The sequence below is a fragment of the Saccopteryx leptura genome, chromosome 2 (genome assembly GCF_036850995.1).
Source record: "Saccopteryx leptura isolate mSacLep1 chromosome 2, mSacLep1_pri_phased_curated, whole genome shotgun sequence".
NCBI lineage: Eukaryota > Metazoa > Chordata > Mammalia > Chiroptera > Emballonuridae > Saccopteryx > Saccopteryx leptura.
Window position 1 is genome coordinate 350,492,035 of NC_089504.1, and position 16,761 is coordinate 350,508,795.

The 16,761-nt window shown below is 53.6% G+C and overlaps 1 protein-coding gene across 1 annotated transcript in view; it reads left to right on the top strand.

The window, feature by feature from the left end:
• Window positions 1-16,455, top strand: part of ITGA3 (integrin subunit alpha 3) — a 30,052-nt gene extending 13,597 nt beyond the window's left edge. Inside the window, exons 5-26 of the mRNA XM_066364524.1 lie at window positions 276-362; window positions 715-922; window positions 1,382-1,578; window positions 3,207-3,295; window positions 3,390-3,526; window positions 3,691-3,777; window positions 4,696-4,763; window positions 4,838-4,974; window positions 5,479-5,628; window positions 5,723-5,820; window positions 6,151-6,298; window positions 6,538-6,606; window positions 7,214-7,293; window positions 7,406-7,483; window positions 7,815-7,917; window positions 8,076-8,258; window positions 8,477-8,608; window positions 9,325-9,438; window positions 10,286-10,384; window positions 13,723-13,848; window positions 14,211-14,350; window positions 15,052-16,455. Coding sequence (XP_066220621.1) covers window positions 276-362; window positions 715-922; window positions 1,382-1,578; window positions 3,207-3,295; window positions 3,390-3,526; window positions 3,691-3,777; window positions 4,696-4,763; window positions 4,838-4,974; window positions 5,479-5,628; window positions 5,723-5,820; window positions 6,151-6,298; window positions 6,538-6,606; window positions 7,214-7,293; window positions 7,406-7,483; window positions 7,815-7,917; window positions 8,076-8,258; window positions 8,477-8,608; window positions 9,325-9,438; window positions 10,286-10,384; window positions 13,723-13,848; window positions 14,211-14,321 — 2,501 coding nt within the window. The 3' untranslated portion in view covers window positions 14,322-14,350; window positions 15,052-16,455. The remainder of the gene's footprint in view (window positions 1-275; window positions 363-714; window positions 923-1,381; window positions 1,579-3,206; window positions 3,296-3,389; window positions 3,527-3,690; window positions 3,778-4,695; window positions 4,764-4,837; window positions 4,975-5,478; window positions 5,629-5,722; window positions 5,821-6,150; window positions 6,299-6,537; window positions 6,607-7,213; window positions 7,294-7,405; window positions 7,484-7,814; window positions 7,918-8,075; window positions 8,259-8,476; window positions 8,609-9,324; window positions 9,439-10,285; window positions 10,385-13,722; window positions 13,849-14,210; window positions 14,351-15,051) is intronic.
• Window positions 16,456-16,761: the final 306 nt, after the last annotated feature.

A 16,761-nucleotide genomic window follows, 5' to 3' on the forward strand; every position in this document is an offset into this window, starting at 1 on the left:
TACCTAAGGAGCCCTAAAAAATCTGTGCGTGAGACCACATTGAACTACACTGAATAGGTATGAAACTGGGAGAGTTTTCCTTTTATTTGGTGCAGATTTCACATTTCTATCGTCTTTTGTTGCTTTCCTGTGACCGGTCAAAAGTACACCATGACTTTACGGACATACTGTATTTAAAAAGGTTATTATTATCCTCCTCTGGGGGGGGGGGGGGCTGGACATGATGGAGAAAAGAGGTGATGACTTATATTCCCTCTCTCCAAATTCTTGTGAAGGAAACAGCTACATGATTCAGCGGAAGGACTGGGATTTATCGGAATATAGTTACAAGGACCCGGAGGACCAAGGAAACTTCTATATTGGTGAGGCCAGTTGTGGTGGCCCACGGGGTGAAAGAGGAGGGAGGGGCTTAGGACCTGGGACGCTGGCCCTCTCACCTTCAGTGCCTGGTGGAAGAGCGAGGCCAGGGTGCAGGTGCAACTAGTGGCATTTAGTTCAACTAGCACTTAGCACCACAAATCAAAGTCCCTACCCTCGTGGGTCTCACAGTCCAGTGTGCAGACAGAACTGGGGTTGGCATCCAGAAGCCACTTTCTTGCCCAACTTACAATAGAGAAATAGAACACAATAGGGGGGTGGCCTCAGGTGTGGCTCTAGAGTAGAAGGAGACAAAGTTTACTGGGGCTCTGATTGACCACCTTCCCCCCTTCACAGGGTACACGGTACAGGTGGGCAGTGCCATCCTGCACCCCACAGACATCACCATCGTGACAGGTGCCCCACGGCACCAACATGTGGGCGCTGTCTTCTTGCTGAGCCAGGAGGTAGGCGGAGATCTGCGGAGGAAGCAGGTGCTGGAGGGCACACAAGTGGGCGCCTATTTTGGCAGCGCCATTGCCCTGGCAGACCTGAACAATGATGGGTGAGAATCCAGGGGCAACCTCTGGGGCCAGGGAGAATGGTGAGGGGGGCAGGCTTGCCAAGGCAGAGAAATGGAGGCTTGCATTTGTGAGCTTGTTTGCATGCTAGTGCAGAGATTTGCAAATCAATTGTGCCTGCTGATTCTCAATCAGACTTTTCTGGGATTCTGGGTATTTGCATGTCAATTGCATGACACCTGCATCTCCTCGTCTATGCCTGTCATTTCTATGACTAGTGGAGGTGGGCTGTTTGGGTGTGATCTGTGCCTGTATGGCTCTCCATGTGTTTTCTATTAGATGGGTCATGTTGGCATTTCCGTGGCTTTCCCACAACCTATAGCCAGAGGTGCCATTTGAACAGTCATGTGCCCTGGCACAATTGTGGCTGCTAAACAAGACTTAGGCTGCATTTTGGGGGCTGACCTCACACCCCCATTTCTCCCTCCTTCTTCCCTGTGCAGGTGGCAGGACCTCCTGGTGGGTGCCCCCTACTACTTTGAGCGGAAAGAGGAGGTAGGGGGTGCCATCTATGTCTTCATGAACCAGGCAGGCACCTCCTTCCCTGCCCACCCCTCCCTCTCTCTTCACGGGCCCAGTCGCTCTGCCTTCGGCTTCTCCGTGGCCAGCATTGGTGACATCAACCAGGATGGATTCCAGGGTATGAGCCAGCACTCCCGCTCCAGCACCCCCGCTGACTGGGTGCCAGCTGCATACCAGGCTTGACGGGGCCCGAAGAGGACGGGGCCCAGGCCTGGGGAGCTCACAGCGGTACTAGAGAGGGGCCGCGCGAGGGAGCCACCCTACGCACGGAGCGAACGTGCTGCTGGGCAGCGAAGGCTGGGCTGAGTGTGCACCACGGAGAGGAGCAGAGGGGGTGCCGTATGAGGGTGGGGTACTTGCCCGGTGTGCCCAGATCAAGCAGGTGTGGGTTGTTCACTTCAGAGGTGAGGCTAGAGAGGTAGCGTGGGAGTGGGGTGGATGTCTTTGAAAGCCAGGCAGGGAAACTGGGGACTTAAGAGTTGGATAATGGCAGAGGAGTGTCCAGAGAAGGTTTGGGGGCTGGGATATGATATGATATGATTGCTTGGTGCCTTGGTTCCTTGTAAGATCATTCCGGAAGGAGGTGTGGGATGAATGCAGGGAGCGAGGCTGGGGTGTTAAAATCAAGAATGTTGTGTATCAGGTGGGGGATGCTAAGAGCTGGGACAAGATGGGACCCCTCTATATAGAGGATGTCACCAGGACTCTGCAGCACTCAGGGACCAATCAGACCTGGGTGGCAGGGAGAGGGACAGACCAAGGGGTTGAGCCTGGTTGCCATGGGAGCATCTGGCTTATCTGGAAGTCACTTCTCTGGCATCCTCAATTGCCCAGCATGTAGCTGAAAACCAAAAGGAAGGCAAAGGAGCCTCTAAAGAGTCAGATTAGGACAGAGAGTTCAGTTAACGAAGCCCAAAGCACTTACTGACACAGGAGTCCTCCAGTTTCCACTTAGGACCTACTTATTCTTCCTTTACATACTTTTCTAACAAGCTTGGCATTCTGTTTACTTCGGCCTTATCAGCAAGCTAAGAGCTGAGTACAGTTTAAGAAGCTAAAACATTTTGGGTTTATGTGTGGAAATAATGGTTGGACTTTTATAAGTCTGGATATTTTTAAACAAGTAAAGTTCACTAGAGTGCTGTGATTAAAATCCCAGCCCCCATGTTAGATAGACATGGGCTCCAATATCCTTTTTTCTACTTATTAGCTGTGTGACTTTGGGTTTTCTGAGTCTATTTCCTCATCTATAAAATGGGGACAGTTGTACCTACAGCCAGCCAGGATTAAATGAGATGGGTGCTTGATAACTACCTGGCCAAAGTCACTACCAATGGGGAACACTTGCTTTTGTGACCCTGTTGGTACATGACATTAGAAGAACCAGGTGTCTGGAGGGGCGGTTGATGTGGGAGATGGAAGGCACTGTAATAGGGAAAATGAACCCCAGTCAGTGGTCAGGAATCCGGAGGGCAGGCCTGCCTGAGACATGAACTTGCTGTGTGACTTTGGGTAAGTCACTTCCCTCTCTTGCACCGACTTTCCCACATATAAAAGGAGGCAGTTGGGTGCCCGATGGTCCCAGTTTTAATCCTGAGCCACAGAGCTCTGCTCTCTCTCATGGTCTGAGTACTGCCTGGCAGGGTGAGGTCAAGGCCGTGCTGGACTCTGTGGCTGGAGCACAGGGTGGAGGAGACACGGGGCCCACAGTCCCCAGGGTGCCTCCATGCCGCCTCTCTTCTCCAGACATCGCTGTGGGAGCTCCGTTTGAGGGCTTGGGCACAGTGTACATCTATCACAGCAGCTCCCGGGGTCTCCTGCAGCAGCCCCAGCAGGTATGAACGGACAGCGCTGGGGGCCTTCCCTCCTGGGCCCCGCCCCCCAGAGCCCACCCTAGAGCCAGTCTTCAGTGCTTCTCCCTGCCCCCAGGTAATCCACGGAGAGAAGCTAGGACTACCTGGCTTGGCCACCTTTGGCTACTCCCTGAGTGGGAAGATGGACGTGGATGAGAACTTCTATCCAGACCTGCTGGTGGGGAGCCTGTCGGACCGCATCGTGCTGCTGCGGTGAGCCAAGGCGACGGTGAATAGGGGCATTCTCTCCTCCAACCCTGTCTACATGGAGCCCCAGCTCTGTCCACCTCCATCACCAGGTCCATGCAAGCTTGAGCCCAGCCTGGCCTGGCCTGGGGCAGACACCAGATGCTGATATCTGTGTGTTTTCCATGCAGGGCCAGGCCTGTCATCAACATCCTCCACAGGACACTGGTGGCCAAGCCATCTGTGCTGGACCCCGCGGTCTGCACAGCCACCTCCTGGTAAGGCTCTCAGTCCCTGCTTTGCCCACTCATTCCTCCTTATGTACGGGCAAGCCAGGAGGGGCCCCAGCTCCTAAACCTCCCCCTGGCAACTCCTGATATCCCATCATTAGAAGGTTGATTCTTGGGGTAAACATTGCCCGGTCTACCTGACCCTATTAAAAAGCAAAACTCCTTGCAGGAGGTAATGGATGAATGGGGGGGGGTTAATAGGGCACAGTGGTTAGGCTCTGGACTGCCTGCTTCAAATTCCAGCTCTGCCCACTGCAGTGGTATGGTGGGCTCTGGGGAGTGAGATCCCAGGGAAGGAGGGACAATGGGGACTTTTAGTTGGATGGATGTGAGGAAGAAGAGAGCCACCTTGAACAAATTATTAATCTTTCTGAGTCTCAGATTCCTTGCCTATGAAACAGTTAATAATAACTAATTCGCAGGATTGTTGTGATAATTAAATGAGGTAATATACAGAAAGCACTTAGCAGGACACGCGGTACACCCTAAGTGCTCAAAGTATGTTGGTTGCTAAGATGCTGACCTTGATGGTGATGACCCCAAGGGCTTTGGTGAATGAGGATATGGGATCAGAAGGCAGAAGGAGACAAAGCAGGGGGTGGGGTGGGGTGGGAGATCTGGACAGGGGATCCTGCACGAGACTGGCTGGGCCACAACTTCAGGCAACTCCTTCCGCTTTCAGTGCCTCAGTTTCCCCATTGGCCTCTACCCCTGTTTTCTGTGGAGTGGGGAAGGAAGGAGCCAGGGACACTCCAGACCAGCTCTGCGGACTCCCCAGTCTTGCCCCTGCCTTTCCCTCTGAAGGACACTGCTTCCCCTTGCCCAGTAAAGGGAGTAACAGCTAGGGCCGTGGATCTGGGTCCCACCACGATCAAGCCCTCCTGTACATCTCCCACCCCCCAACAGTGTGCAGGTGGAGCTGTGCTTTGCTTACAACCAGAGTGCCGGGAACCCCAACTACAGGCAAACTATCAGTGAGTGCTGGGGTGTATGGTGGGGGGGCATGCTCGCCTGGTCACCTGCTGACCACCCCGTCCTCCACCTGCAGCCCTGGCCTACACGCTGGAGGCCGACCGAGACCGCCGCCCGCCCCGGCTTCGCTTTGCACAGAGCCAGTCCGCTGTTTTCCACGGCTTCTTCTCCATGCCCAAGATGCGCTGCCAGAAGCTGGAGCTGCTCCTGATGGTGAGGGAGGCTCCAGGGGAGGGCCATGGGCTCCATGTCCCTCCAAGAGGTCAAGGGTGAGGGACAGGGTCTCTCCAGAGACAGAGGTCGGGGACGGTGCCCAGGAGGCCATGGTCGTCAGGGTGCACAGAGCAGAGCCCCCAGCATGTGGTAGAGAGACAGAAATCCTCGGAGTGGGGATGAGACCAAAGGGGTCTATGAGTCGGAGGCAAACTCAGACACTCTCTAGGACATCAGGATGGAAAGGGACAGCTCAACCTGGGGGTCCCCGGGATGAAGAGATCTCTCTGGGCAGGAGGAGCTCCATCTCCTCACTTGTGAATCAAGGTGGTAGGAAGGGAGTCAACTTGGTTATAGGACAAGAGGAGGTTCAGCCTTCCTGGGAGGGGGCTTTCAAGGAGGAGGGGGGGCCTACGTTCATCCCTGGGGGCCCGGAGTGGTGTGAGGATTCAACTCAGTAGGGAGGGCAGTGCAGAGCGGGGCTCAGCTCGCCTTCTTTCCCAGGATAACATCCGCGACAAACTCCGTCCCATTGTCATCTCCATGAACTACTCCTTACCTCTGCATTTGCCGGAGCGCCCCCGGCTGGGGCTGCGGTCTCTGGACGCCTACCCGGTCCTCAACCAGGCACAGGCTCTGGAGAACCACACGGAGGTGGGTGAGGCCGGGCCCGCAGGGTGGGACCAAGAGGGCTGCGGGAGGAGGAGGTTGTGGGTGGTGCGCTCCTCACACCTCTGGCTACCCCCAGGTCCAGTTCCAGAAGGAGTGCGGGCCGGACAACAAGTGCGACAGCAACTTGCAGATGCAGGCAGCCTTCGTGTCGGAGCTGGGGCAGCGGATGAGCAGGTGCACTCCGGGCCGCACCGATTGGCCAAGGGTGGGGCGGCCTTCATTGGCTAACGGGAATTGAGGGGCGGAGACCTGAGGGGTGGGGCCTCAGAGAGAAGGGAGTCTCAGAGGTTGGACTTGAATTGCGCAGGCAGGATGCGTAAGGCTGACCTTCACTGGCTAAAAAAGGGGCTCTTTTCCACCAGGTGAGACTAGAGGGCGAGCCTGGCTGTCCCTAGAAGGAAGGGGCTTTCTTGACCTAGCAGACACCGAGGGGCAGGTCCTGGTTGATCGGGGGCGGGTCCAGGGTGGGGCTTTGGGCTCAGTCCGAGGCTCTTCCCTTTTCAGGCTGCAGTATAGTAAAGACATCCGGAAACTATTCCTGAGCATCAATGTGACCAACAGCCCAAGCGGGGAGCGGGCTGGGGAAGACGCCCACGAGGCGCTGCTCACCCTGGCAGTGCCTCCCGCCTTGCTACTGTCTTCAGTGCGCCCTGTGAGTACCCAACCCCGGCACTCCCACGTATTTGTATCCTTATATGCATGTCATATACATGCGTTGTTATTTGTCTTGTGTCCTCTTCTGTGGGCTAGGCCTCCTCAGGTGCCTCCAGCATCTCTGTTGCTAGGGGAACCCTGTTCTCAAGCCTCTAGGGCTTCAGATCCTGTGCCACCGGGAAGGGGCGGGACAAGCCCTACTCTGACCACCCAGACTTGATCATCTTCTTTCCTCAGCCTGGAGCCTGCCAGGCCAATGAGACCATCCTTTGCGAGCTGGGGAACCCCTTCAAACGGAATCAGAGGGTAAGCCCTGGCCACACCTTCCCAGACTACTCCTTATTCTTCTCGCTTCTTCCTGCCTGCTTCCTAGCCTTCCTGGAAGCAAGGAGCCAGAGTGGGGAGGAGGAGACAAAGGAAGGGATGAGGAGAGATCCAGAAACTGAGAAAAATGGAGCCACTAGGGAGTTCTGCACAAAGTGAGAGGAGGTGGAGGTAGAGGTGAGGAAACCAATTTTGCTGAGCACCTACTATGTGCCAGGCATCAAGCCCAACACTTTGCTTGTTTTATACGATATAATCCTCACAGCTTTCTGCGGTGGTAGATGCTGTTTACAGAAAGGAAATACAGGGCCTTAGAAAGTTTTGGTAACTTGCTTCAGATTGTGTAGCTTGAAAGTGGCAGAGATGTCATTGACAAAGAAGAGGAAAGAGGAAATGAAGATGAGACAGGGAAGGCAAAAGAGTGGGGACTGGTGAGGAGGTGGCGACCCCTCACCCAGATGGAGGGAAGAGGGGTCCAGAGAACCAACTCTCTAGCATAGTATTCAGCCCTTCTTCCCCCGCCCCCACCATGGCATCGCCCCTGCCTGGCCCCAAACGCCTCTCTCTGCGTCCCTGGCCCTCGTGGCAGATGGAGTTGCTCATCGCCTTTGAGGTCATTGGGGTGACCCTGAACACAAGGGAACTCCAGTCGCAGCTGCAGCTCTCCACGTAAGTGATCTCGCAAAGCCAGTCTGTGTTGGGGCAAGGTGTCCTGGGGCCTCCCCCTGCCCCAGCCTCAGCTGACACATCTCTTTACCTCCTCCCTCCACTGCTTTCCCAGGTCAAGTCACCAGGACAACCTGTGGCCCATGACCCTGACTCTGCTGGTGGATTACACACTGCAGGCCTCGCTCAGCATGTGGGTACCCCCCCCCCCAAGCCTGCTGTTTCTGAGCTAGGGCCTCCCTATCCTCAAGTTGTTTCCCAAGGTTTCCTGACACTTATCTCTTGGCCTGATATCCTTAGGCCTCCACTTCCCCTGGATCATCCCTTCCCTTAATAGCAGCAGTTGTTAACTCTACTTTGCAGATGAGGAAACTTAAGGCTCAAAAAAGATAAATAAGTTGCTTGAGGCCACACAACTATGGCAGGGCTGTCTGGTGTCAGAGGTAGTTAACCAGCCTGGGTACCCACCCCTTCTGCCAGGGCCCACCCGTCTCCTATGACTCCGGCATCTCTCTTCCTGCTAGGGTGAGTCACCGGCTACAGAGCTACTTTGGAGGAACAGTGATGGGCGAGTCCGGCATGAAAACCGTGGAGGACGTGGGAAGCCCTCTCAAGTATGAGTTCCAGGTGAGGGGACGTCTGGAACCCTGGGCTGGAGACTCCTGGCAAGGGGGATGGGGCCTTTCTTTCTGGGTCTGGGCTCTTAGGTTATAAGAGGTGGGGGTTGGTGAGATCGAGATGGTTTTCTAGAAGACCATGGACGTGATACCCCTTGTGCCCCACAGGTAGGCCCAATGGGAGAAGGGCTGGCAGCCCTGGGGACCCTGGTCCTAGGGCTGGAGTGGCCCTATGAAGTTGCAAATGGCAAGTGGCTGCTGTACCCCACGGAGATCACCATCCGAGGCAACGGGTCCTGGCCCTGCCGACCACCAGGAGACCTCATCAACCCTCTGAACCTCACTTTCTCTGTAAGGACACCACGGGGTCTGTCAGTGGCATCTCATTTGCATTGCATCTCATTTGCATTGCATCTCATTTGCATTTGCATGCTGCAGGTCAGAAAGGCCAGTGCCTTCCTCTCCGTCCCCTCACACCCTTAGGGCGCTGCTTCTCTCCTGCCCTTCCTTCCTCTCCTCACCTCTGCTCTCATTCCTTCCTCCCAGCAAAGCTCCTCTTCCCTTTCCAGGTCCCCGAGGACAGAACACCATCTCCACCATCTCCACAGCGCAGGCGGCGACAGCTGGACCCAGGGGGAGGCCAGGGCCCTCCGCCTGTCACTCTGGCTGCTGCCAAAAAAGCCAAGTCTGAGACCCTGTTGGTGAGTGGCCAGATTTGGAGAGGATTGGGGCCACACACCCAAGGAGCACACAAAGCAAGGGAGATAGGGGCTACTCACAAGGAGACCCCAACCCCATGATGTGGCCCCTGCCCTGAGGAGCCGCTGGTCAGCACAGGCAGACTCATCTCCTGCCCTCGGAGGCACCCATGGCCCTTGCCCAGGTAGCGGCCGTTACATTGGCCAAAGGAAGAGACGCTGGCTCTGTTCCCAGGAGCGCCAGCCTGTTGGGGTGATACAGCAACTCAAAGCCTCGGACACTAGGGTTGGGGGGGTGGGGAAGGGCAGGACAAAGGGAGGGGAGGGTACTTCTGTCCAAAGGGAGAGAGGAAGAGGCCTGGGAAGCAAGCCGAGGCCCAGCTGGGTGGAGAGGTAGGAGGAAGCGGCATGAACCGAGGCTCAGGGGGCCGGGGGCTGGGAAGGGAATGGCATGGATTGGGCCCCATTTCCATGAGCAGGACTCAGATTCCATGTCATACGTGTCCCTGGCACCTGTGTTTCCTTGGCCCAAACAATGTGCCTTGAGTGTGTACGTGTGGGGCTGGGGGGGTTGTGGGTGAGTGAAAGGACGAGGCCAGGCCCCTCTGGGTCAGCCATGGGTAGGACGAAGGCAGGGGGGGAGTCCGGGGTAAGGAGCAGAGCATGAAGAATCTGGAGACCCAGCTCGTCTCATGTCCTGTGTTCCCTGCCGACCTCAGAGCTGTGGCAGCATCCAGACCCACTGCATCTGGCTCGAGTGCCCCATTCCTGATGCTGCTGTCATCACCAATGTGACGGTGCGGGCTCGAGTGTGGAACAGCACCTTCATTGAGGTCAGTGCCTGGGTCTGGAGGTCCCCACGGCCACCACCTGGGTGGAGGGAACAACAAGGAGGGGGAGTCCAGGATCACAGGAAGGCCTGGTGCATGTGTGTGCGTGTGTGCGTGCCTGTGTGTGTGTGTGTGTGCGCGTGCGTGTGTGCGTGCATGTGTGTGTGTGCGCGTGTGCGTGCATGTCAGGGACAGCATTGTGTTTTATGCGTGGCAGATTTACATCTATCACTTTGTGCCATTTCAGTGTTAGTTTCTTTGCCTGTGTGTGGACGTGACATGTTTGTCTCCAGCCAAAATGACCTTCTCTCATGTGCTCATTGTTCTGTCGTGTGTCCACGATTTTCCCACCTCTGTGCCTTTGACAGGCTGCTCTTTCCCCCTCGAATACCAGCTCCCCCTCTTTTATCTCTGCAGCAGACTCCTACTCAGCCTTACACGCCCCCCCTCCGATGCTCCACCACCAGTGAGGTCTTTTCCAGCCAAAATGACCTCTCCTCCTGGGTTATAAATCTTTTCAGCTTCATGGGCAATACAGTTTCTGATGTAACTACGCAGTTCGGCTGCTGTAGCACAAAGCTGCCCTAGACCACAGTAAATGATTGGGTGTGGCTGCATGCCCCAAATACTTTATTTACAAAAGCAGGTGGCAGGCCTGATTTAGGCCACAGATCTGGCCTAGACCGTGACCTTCACTGTCTCTGTTGTCCTCAGCCTTCAGCACAGGGCCCGATGCACAAATGAATGAATGATGCGCACTTGCGTGGGGGAGAGTACCATGGGGGAGGGGAAGTTTAGGGTCAGGAGGGAGGCTCAGCTGCATCTTTTGACCCACCCCTCTTCCCTCCAGGATTACAGAGACTTTGACCGAGTCAGGGTAGCCAGCTGGGCTACCCTGTTCCTCCGAACCAGCGTCCCCACTATCAATATGGAGAACAAGACCGTGCCGGTGAGTGAGCGTGTTAACCGGCCAGGGAATGGGAGCGCGACATCTTTTCAGGGCACTTTTACACACTTTAGCTATGTGCTTCTCAGTCTCAGCAGCACATCGGAACCCTCGGGAGGATTTCTGCTGTCTAGACCCCAGCCTGAGCAATGAAATCTGAGTGTGTGGAGTTAACCCGTTACTGGTTTGTTTCAGAGCCCCCTCCCCCAGCCCCATTATTCTAATGTGCAGCCATGGTTGAGAACCTCTGTTTGAGCTTATTTGATTAACACAACACCTCCATGAAGATGTCCCATCTCCAAGGAAACTTGGAAAAAAGTTCCCAAACTTGATTCTGAGTTATATCTGGAAGAATAAATATATGACAGCTTGACCAGGTGGTGGTGCAGTGGATAGAGTATCGACCTGAGAAGCTGAGGACCCAGGTTCAAAACCACAAGATCGCCAGCGTGAACAAAGGCCCATCAGCGTGAGCGCAGGCTCACCAGCTTGAGCGTGGGGCCACCAGCTTGAATGTGGAATCATCCACATGACCTCATGGTCTCTGGCTTGAGCCCAAAGGTCACTGGCTTGAAGCCCAAGGTCACTGGCTTAAGCCCAAGGTTGGTGGCTTGAGCAAGGGGTCACTGGCTGGGCTGAAGCCCCCCGGTCAAAGCATATATAAGAAGCAATCAATGAACAACTAAAGTGCTGTAACTATAAGTTGATGCTTCTCTCTCCCTTCCTGTCTGTCTCTCTCTCTTGCTAAAAAAATACATTTGAGTTAGATTAAATATTTAAAGTAGGAAATAAAACCTAATATACCAGAAGAAAATTCAGAAAACGATTTAATGATAATCTTTAATTATGTGGAGAGGGAGTTCTTTTACTAAACCCAGAAGTCACAAGGGAAAAATTTGACAAATTAGACTATATGAAATTTTAAATCTGCTATATATACAGGTAGACCTTGGGGATACTGCAGGCTTAGTTCCAGACCCACCTCAATAAAGCGAATATCACTATAGAGTGAGTCATACCAAGTTTTTGGTTTCCCAGTACATATAAAAGTTATGTTTACACTATACCGTAGTCTGTTAAATGTACAAAAGCATTATATCTAAAAACACAATGTATATACCTTAATTAAAGAATATTTCATTGCGCCATGGCCGGTTAGCTTAGTTGGTTAGAGCATCATCCCGAAGCACAGAGGTTGCCAGTTTGATTCCCAGTTAGGACACATATAGGAACAGCTCGAGCTCAGTGTTCCTGTCTCTCTGTCTCTCTCTCCTTGCCTCTCTCTCTCTCTCTCTCTCTAAAAAAAAAAAGAATACTTCAGCCTGACCAGGCGGTGGTGCATGGATAGAGTGTCAGACTAGGATGTGGAGGACCAAGGTTCGATACCCCGAGATTGCTGGCTTGAGCACGGGCTAATCCAGCTTGAGCGCAGGGTATCTGGCTTGAGCGTGAAATCATAACATGATCCCATGGTTGCTGGCTTGAACCCAAAGGTCACTAGCTTGAAGCCCAAAGTCACTGGCTTGAGCCCAAGGTTGCTGGCTTGAACAAGGGGTCACTTGTTCTGCTGCAGCCTCTGGTCAAGGCACATATGAGAAAGCAATCAATGAACAACTAAGGAGCTGCAATGAAGAATTGATGTTTCTCATCTCTCTCCCTTCCTGTCTGTCTCCTGTCCTATCTGTCCCTCTCTCTGTCTCTCTCTGTCTCTGTCACTCACACACACACACACACACACACACACACACACACACACACACACACACAAAGAATACTTCATTGCTAAAAAATACTATCTTCTGAGCCTGTCGGAAAAATGGTGCCAATAGACTTGCTTGATGCAGGGTTGCCACAAGCTTTTAATTTGTTAAAAAATGCAGTATCTGCAAAGTACAATAACATGAAGCGCAATCAGATGAATTATGCTTGTACAGCGCAAGAGATGGTAAGGGAACTAAAAGGGCAAGTGATATATTGCCTTTTAAAAAGCTTACAGCATATGTAACAAAGTATCGATATATTGATACATAAAGGCCTACGTAAAAATAAACAAGCAGTGCACATATTATAAAATACAAACGTTTAACTCAGTAGTAAAGAGATATAACAGCAACAAGGCTCTTTTATCCTATCACATTGGAAAATATGAGAGAGTAATGCTGTCTGGTGCTGATGAGGTGGAGGGACAAGCTTTTGATTGGAGTATAAATTGATGGGTTCTTTTGGAGATGAATTTGTCAATATCTATTAAAATTTTAAATGCACATTTCCTTTGACCAGCACGTGATAATACGTCTTAAGACACTAATAGGACAAGCATGTGAACAGAAGTATATGGGGATATTTTAAAGCATTGTTTATAATGGCATAAAATTGGAAACAATGTAAGGGGTGTCTTTCAGAGGGTTGCTTCAACAAATTATGGTACATGTCTGCAATGACTGTGCAGTTATCTGAGTAAAGTAGGTTGAGCTTTATTCATTGGCAGGAAAAGCTGATTTTAGGTGAAAAGGAAAGCGGGTTGCAGAAGAGTGTGTGAAGTACACATAGATTCCATTTATGTGGAAGAAAAAGGTATATATTTAATATATGCATTAAAATAGGGAAAGAGTCACTAAAATGTTGAAGGTAGTTATTTCTCAGGAGTAAAATTACTAGGAATCTTTGGTTTTCTTTATAGCATCTGTATTTTTTTTTAAATGATCAAAATAATTTTTAAAGCAATAATCATGTATAGTCAGAAAAAACTTTGTTTATATGTAAAACATTATAATTATATATATATATATACACACACACATTGTAGAGTAAGAAAAAGAATGATACTATATGCTATGCATTCTTTGTTTTATTTTGTAAATATACATGAAGAGCTTGCTGTGCACCAAGTATTGTTCAAAGCAGTTTAGTCATATTAAATATATTTAATCCTCTCAGCAACCTATTAGGTAGGTATTATTATTCTAACCCCATTTTACAGATGAACAGAGAGGTTAAGTGACTTATCCAAAGTCACACAGCTAGTGAATAGCAAGCTGGGACTTGATCCTAGTAATCTGGCTCCAGAACACATTGCTTTTGGCTACTTGGCTGGTACCCAAGCCTGGATCACAAACCCAGGCTTCAGGCTATCACCCAGGTCTGAGGCTGCTCCTTTGGAGAAACAAGAGGTTGGATGACTCTAATGCTGTGAGGGGGCAGGCAGGGGCTTTTTCCAGTCCCCGAGTCCCCCGTACTGGCAGTAGGTCCAACAGCAGGGGCGGGGACCAAGCTGGGACAGGAAAGCTGAGCATGGGAGTCTAGGGGCAGACGCAGGCTGAGCCCCTTCTCACCCCGTCCAGTTCTCTGTGGACATTGACTCTGAGCTGGAGGAGGAGCTGCCAGCCGAGATCGAGCTGTGGCTGGTGCTCGTGGCTGTGGGCGCCGGGCTGCTGCTGCTGGGCCTCATCATCCTCCTGCTGTGGAAGGTTAGGACCCCAGCCAAGCACCTGGACTCCTGCTCCGGGGCCTCCTGCCAGCAGACCCTCAGCACCTGTCCCTGCATCCCATTCCTCCCCTCCATATCACCCCCATCCTTCTCCCATGTCCTCCCACCTGCTCCCCAGCTTTTAGTCTCACCCCCTGCCCGCTCTCACCTTGTCTACCTGGGTACTTCCACCTGGGTTAATGGGGGGACCTGCAGGCTGGAAAAGGGAATCCAGGAACTCCGGCTTCGGGCCACACCACCCAGCTGGGGCTGGAGCCCAGGCCGAAGCCCCAGTCCACGAGTGCTGCTGGCAGGGACCCCCCAGCTGCCCCTGATGGCCCCTCCTCGCCCTCCCCTCCGCAGTGCGGCTTCTTCAAGCGAGCCCGCACTCGCGCCCTGTATGAAGCTAAGAGGCAGAAGGCGGAGATGAAGAGCCAGCCGTCAGAGACAGAGAGGCTGACGGAAGACTACTGAGGGGGCAGCCCTGCCCCCACCCCACCTGGGTAACGTGGCCTCTGGGCCCTCTTTGCCGAGCCCGCCGGCTGGCTGGGGCCTCTGAATCTGTCCTCTCTGTTCCTCTTCCTTTATGGGATCTCTCTGTACCTCACTCTGTCCCCAGGATCACCCCTAAGAGCGGGCCACGCCGCTGCCCCTGTGTGCCCTGGGAGAGCTCGAGGTGTCTTCTTCTCTCACCAGTCTCCCCACTGAGCCCCCCGAGCACTTGGGACCCCAAGGGGTAGCCATAAAACCATCCCCCTGCTTCCTGCAGATTGGAAAAGGGTCAAGACCAAGGTCAGGCCCCATCTCTGTAGTTCACAAGGCTAATTTCCAGAATGGTTCTACACCTTCATTCCCACCTAGAGAAGAAGGGGACTAGTAGAGTCCTCCCTCCTGGGAACCCCCACCAGGGTGACAGACTGATCCCTCCCCACGCTGCGGTCAGGATAGATCACAACCCTTCCCAGCCATCCCATCAGCAACCCTGGTGGCTGCCCCACCTCCATCTGCCTGTCCTCCTCCTCTCGGCCTTCCTCCACTCCTTCCTCTGGGGACCGGGGTGGGGAACACCCTCCCTATCTCGGTGCAGGGAGATGGTGTGTGTTTGGATCAGGGGTCCTGGGTGGGGGAGGAAGGGGCCAGGCACATTTCCCCACCGGCTTGAGAGCCGATGCTGATGTTCTTCCTCTTCTTCCCCCAACTCCAGTGTGACTTCTTTAAGCGGACCCGCTATTACCAGATCATGCCCAAGTACCACGCAGTGCGGATCCGGGAGGAGGAACGCTACCCACCTCCAGGGGGCACCCTGCCCACCAAGAAGCACTGGGTGACCAGCTGGCAGACACGGGATCGATACTACTGATGTCCCCCTTGATCCCACCTCTGCGGCCCTGGTGTCCCCCTCTTCTGTTTATCATAAGTTATGCTCCGACTGCCCACAGGGGCCACTGCCTTTGGCTGGCAACGTTAGGCTTGGGCACACACACCTCTTCAAGTGCATGCATGTGCTGTCTGGCCATGAGCTTCTCCCTGCAGGAGGGCTGGGGCCGTGGACCTTGCTATGCCAAGCACACTGCAGCCCTGTGCCCTGGACACGTGTGACACATGTGGGTCCCACTGCTTGTGGACTGTGCTTACGCATCACAGGTGGTGCGTGGACATATGTGTCCCAGCCCTTTGCCTAGGCCAAAACCAAGCCAAAGGACCTCTGCCAGAGCCAGGAGGAAAGGCCCCCAAAGTGGTGACACCTCCCCCATTCACACTGGACCCATCTTGAGCCATAGTCACCGGATGGACTCTGCTCTCAAGATTAAAACTACTGACAGGACAGCCAACCCGACCTCCAGCTGTAGTTCCTGGCACCCATGCCAGAGAACAGGGGTAGGGTGGGGGGGGCTGCCTGAGGCTGTCCCAGGGGGCGTTTGCAGCACCCGGCATGCTCAGATGAGCAGAATGAACTAGACAGAAGGTCCCTGAGATGGCTTTCTTTCGTGGACCACTGCAAAGCCTGTTTCTTCGGCCCTGCATGCACTAGTGGGGAACGCAGCCTGAAGGAACAAAGATGGACAAACCGCTAGACAGCCTGGACGCATTGCACTGAGACTGCCCTGGGACGCAGTGGAACCCCCCACAGAGGGGGCTCTGGTCCTGGGCCGAGGAGATGTTGGACAGATGCAGAGGAAATTCCACCTCTCACCCACCATTACACTCCTGGCCTCTGAAGGGCCTGGAGAGACCCCCGTGAGATCCTAGAGGGAGCGACATTTGAATGTAGGACAGGGAGGGAGCCCTGTCCCTGCCCCATTGGCCAAACCCCACTCTGTCCCCACCGGCGATGGGTTGGGAGCCTAGAAGTGGAGTTCTTGGCTGTCCTTGGCTTTCATCACCAATCGGCTCTGCCTTCTCCCCTATGGGCTGAGTCCTGAGGCCTGTTCTAGAAGTGGAAGCTGGTTCCAGAAACCCTCTCCTGCCCCCTGCCTATTGGCGGGCCCCCCAGCCCCGTCCACGTCCACGGTACTGTAGCAGGGGAGCTCCCTCCCCCTCCTTGTGCCTTCTTTGTATATAGGCTTCTCACATCAACCAATAAAAGGCTCCCAGTTTGTACACAGTGCATCTGCCTCTACCCTGCACCAACCTCATTTATTCTGATGGGTAATGACATATAGCTGACTCCCGGGTGGACAAAGCCTGATGCAGCAGTCTAGAGGTTGGGAGGGTGAAGATCCATGGGGGAGATGTGTGCCCCTGCTCTCAGTGGTGCCCCAGGCTGGTCAGAGGGAACTGAAATGCAGAACATAAGAGTAGGGGAAAGATCTGAGCAGATGGAATGGAATCAAAAAGTGGCTTCTTGGTGGCCAGTGAGCTGGCTCTGGGAAGGGAGGAGGAAGGAGGGTGATCTGCAGGGTCTGGAAGAGGC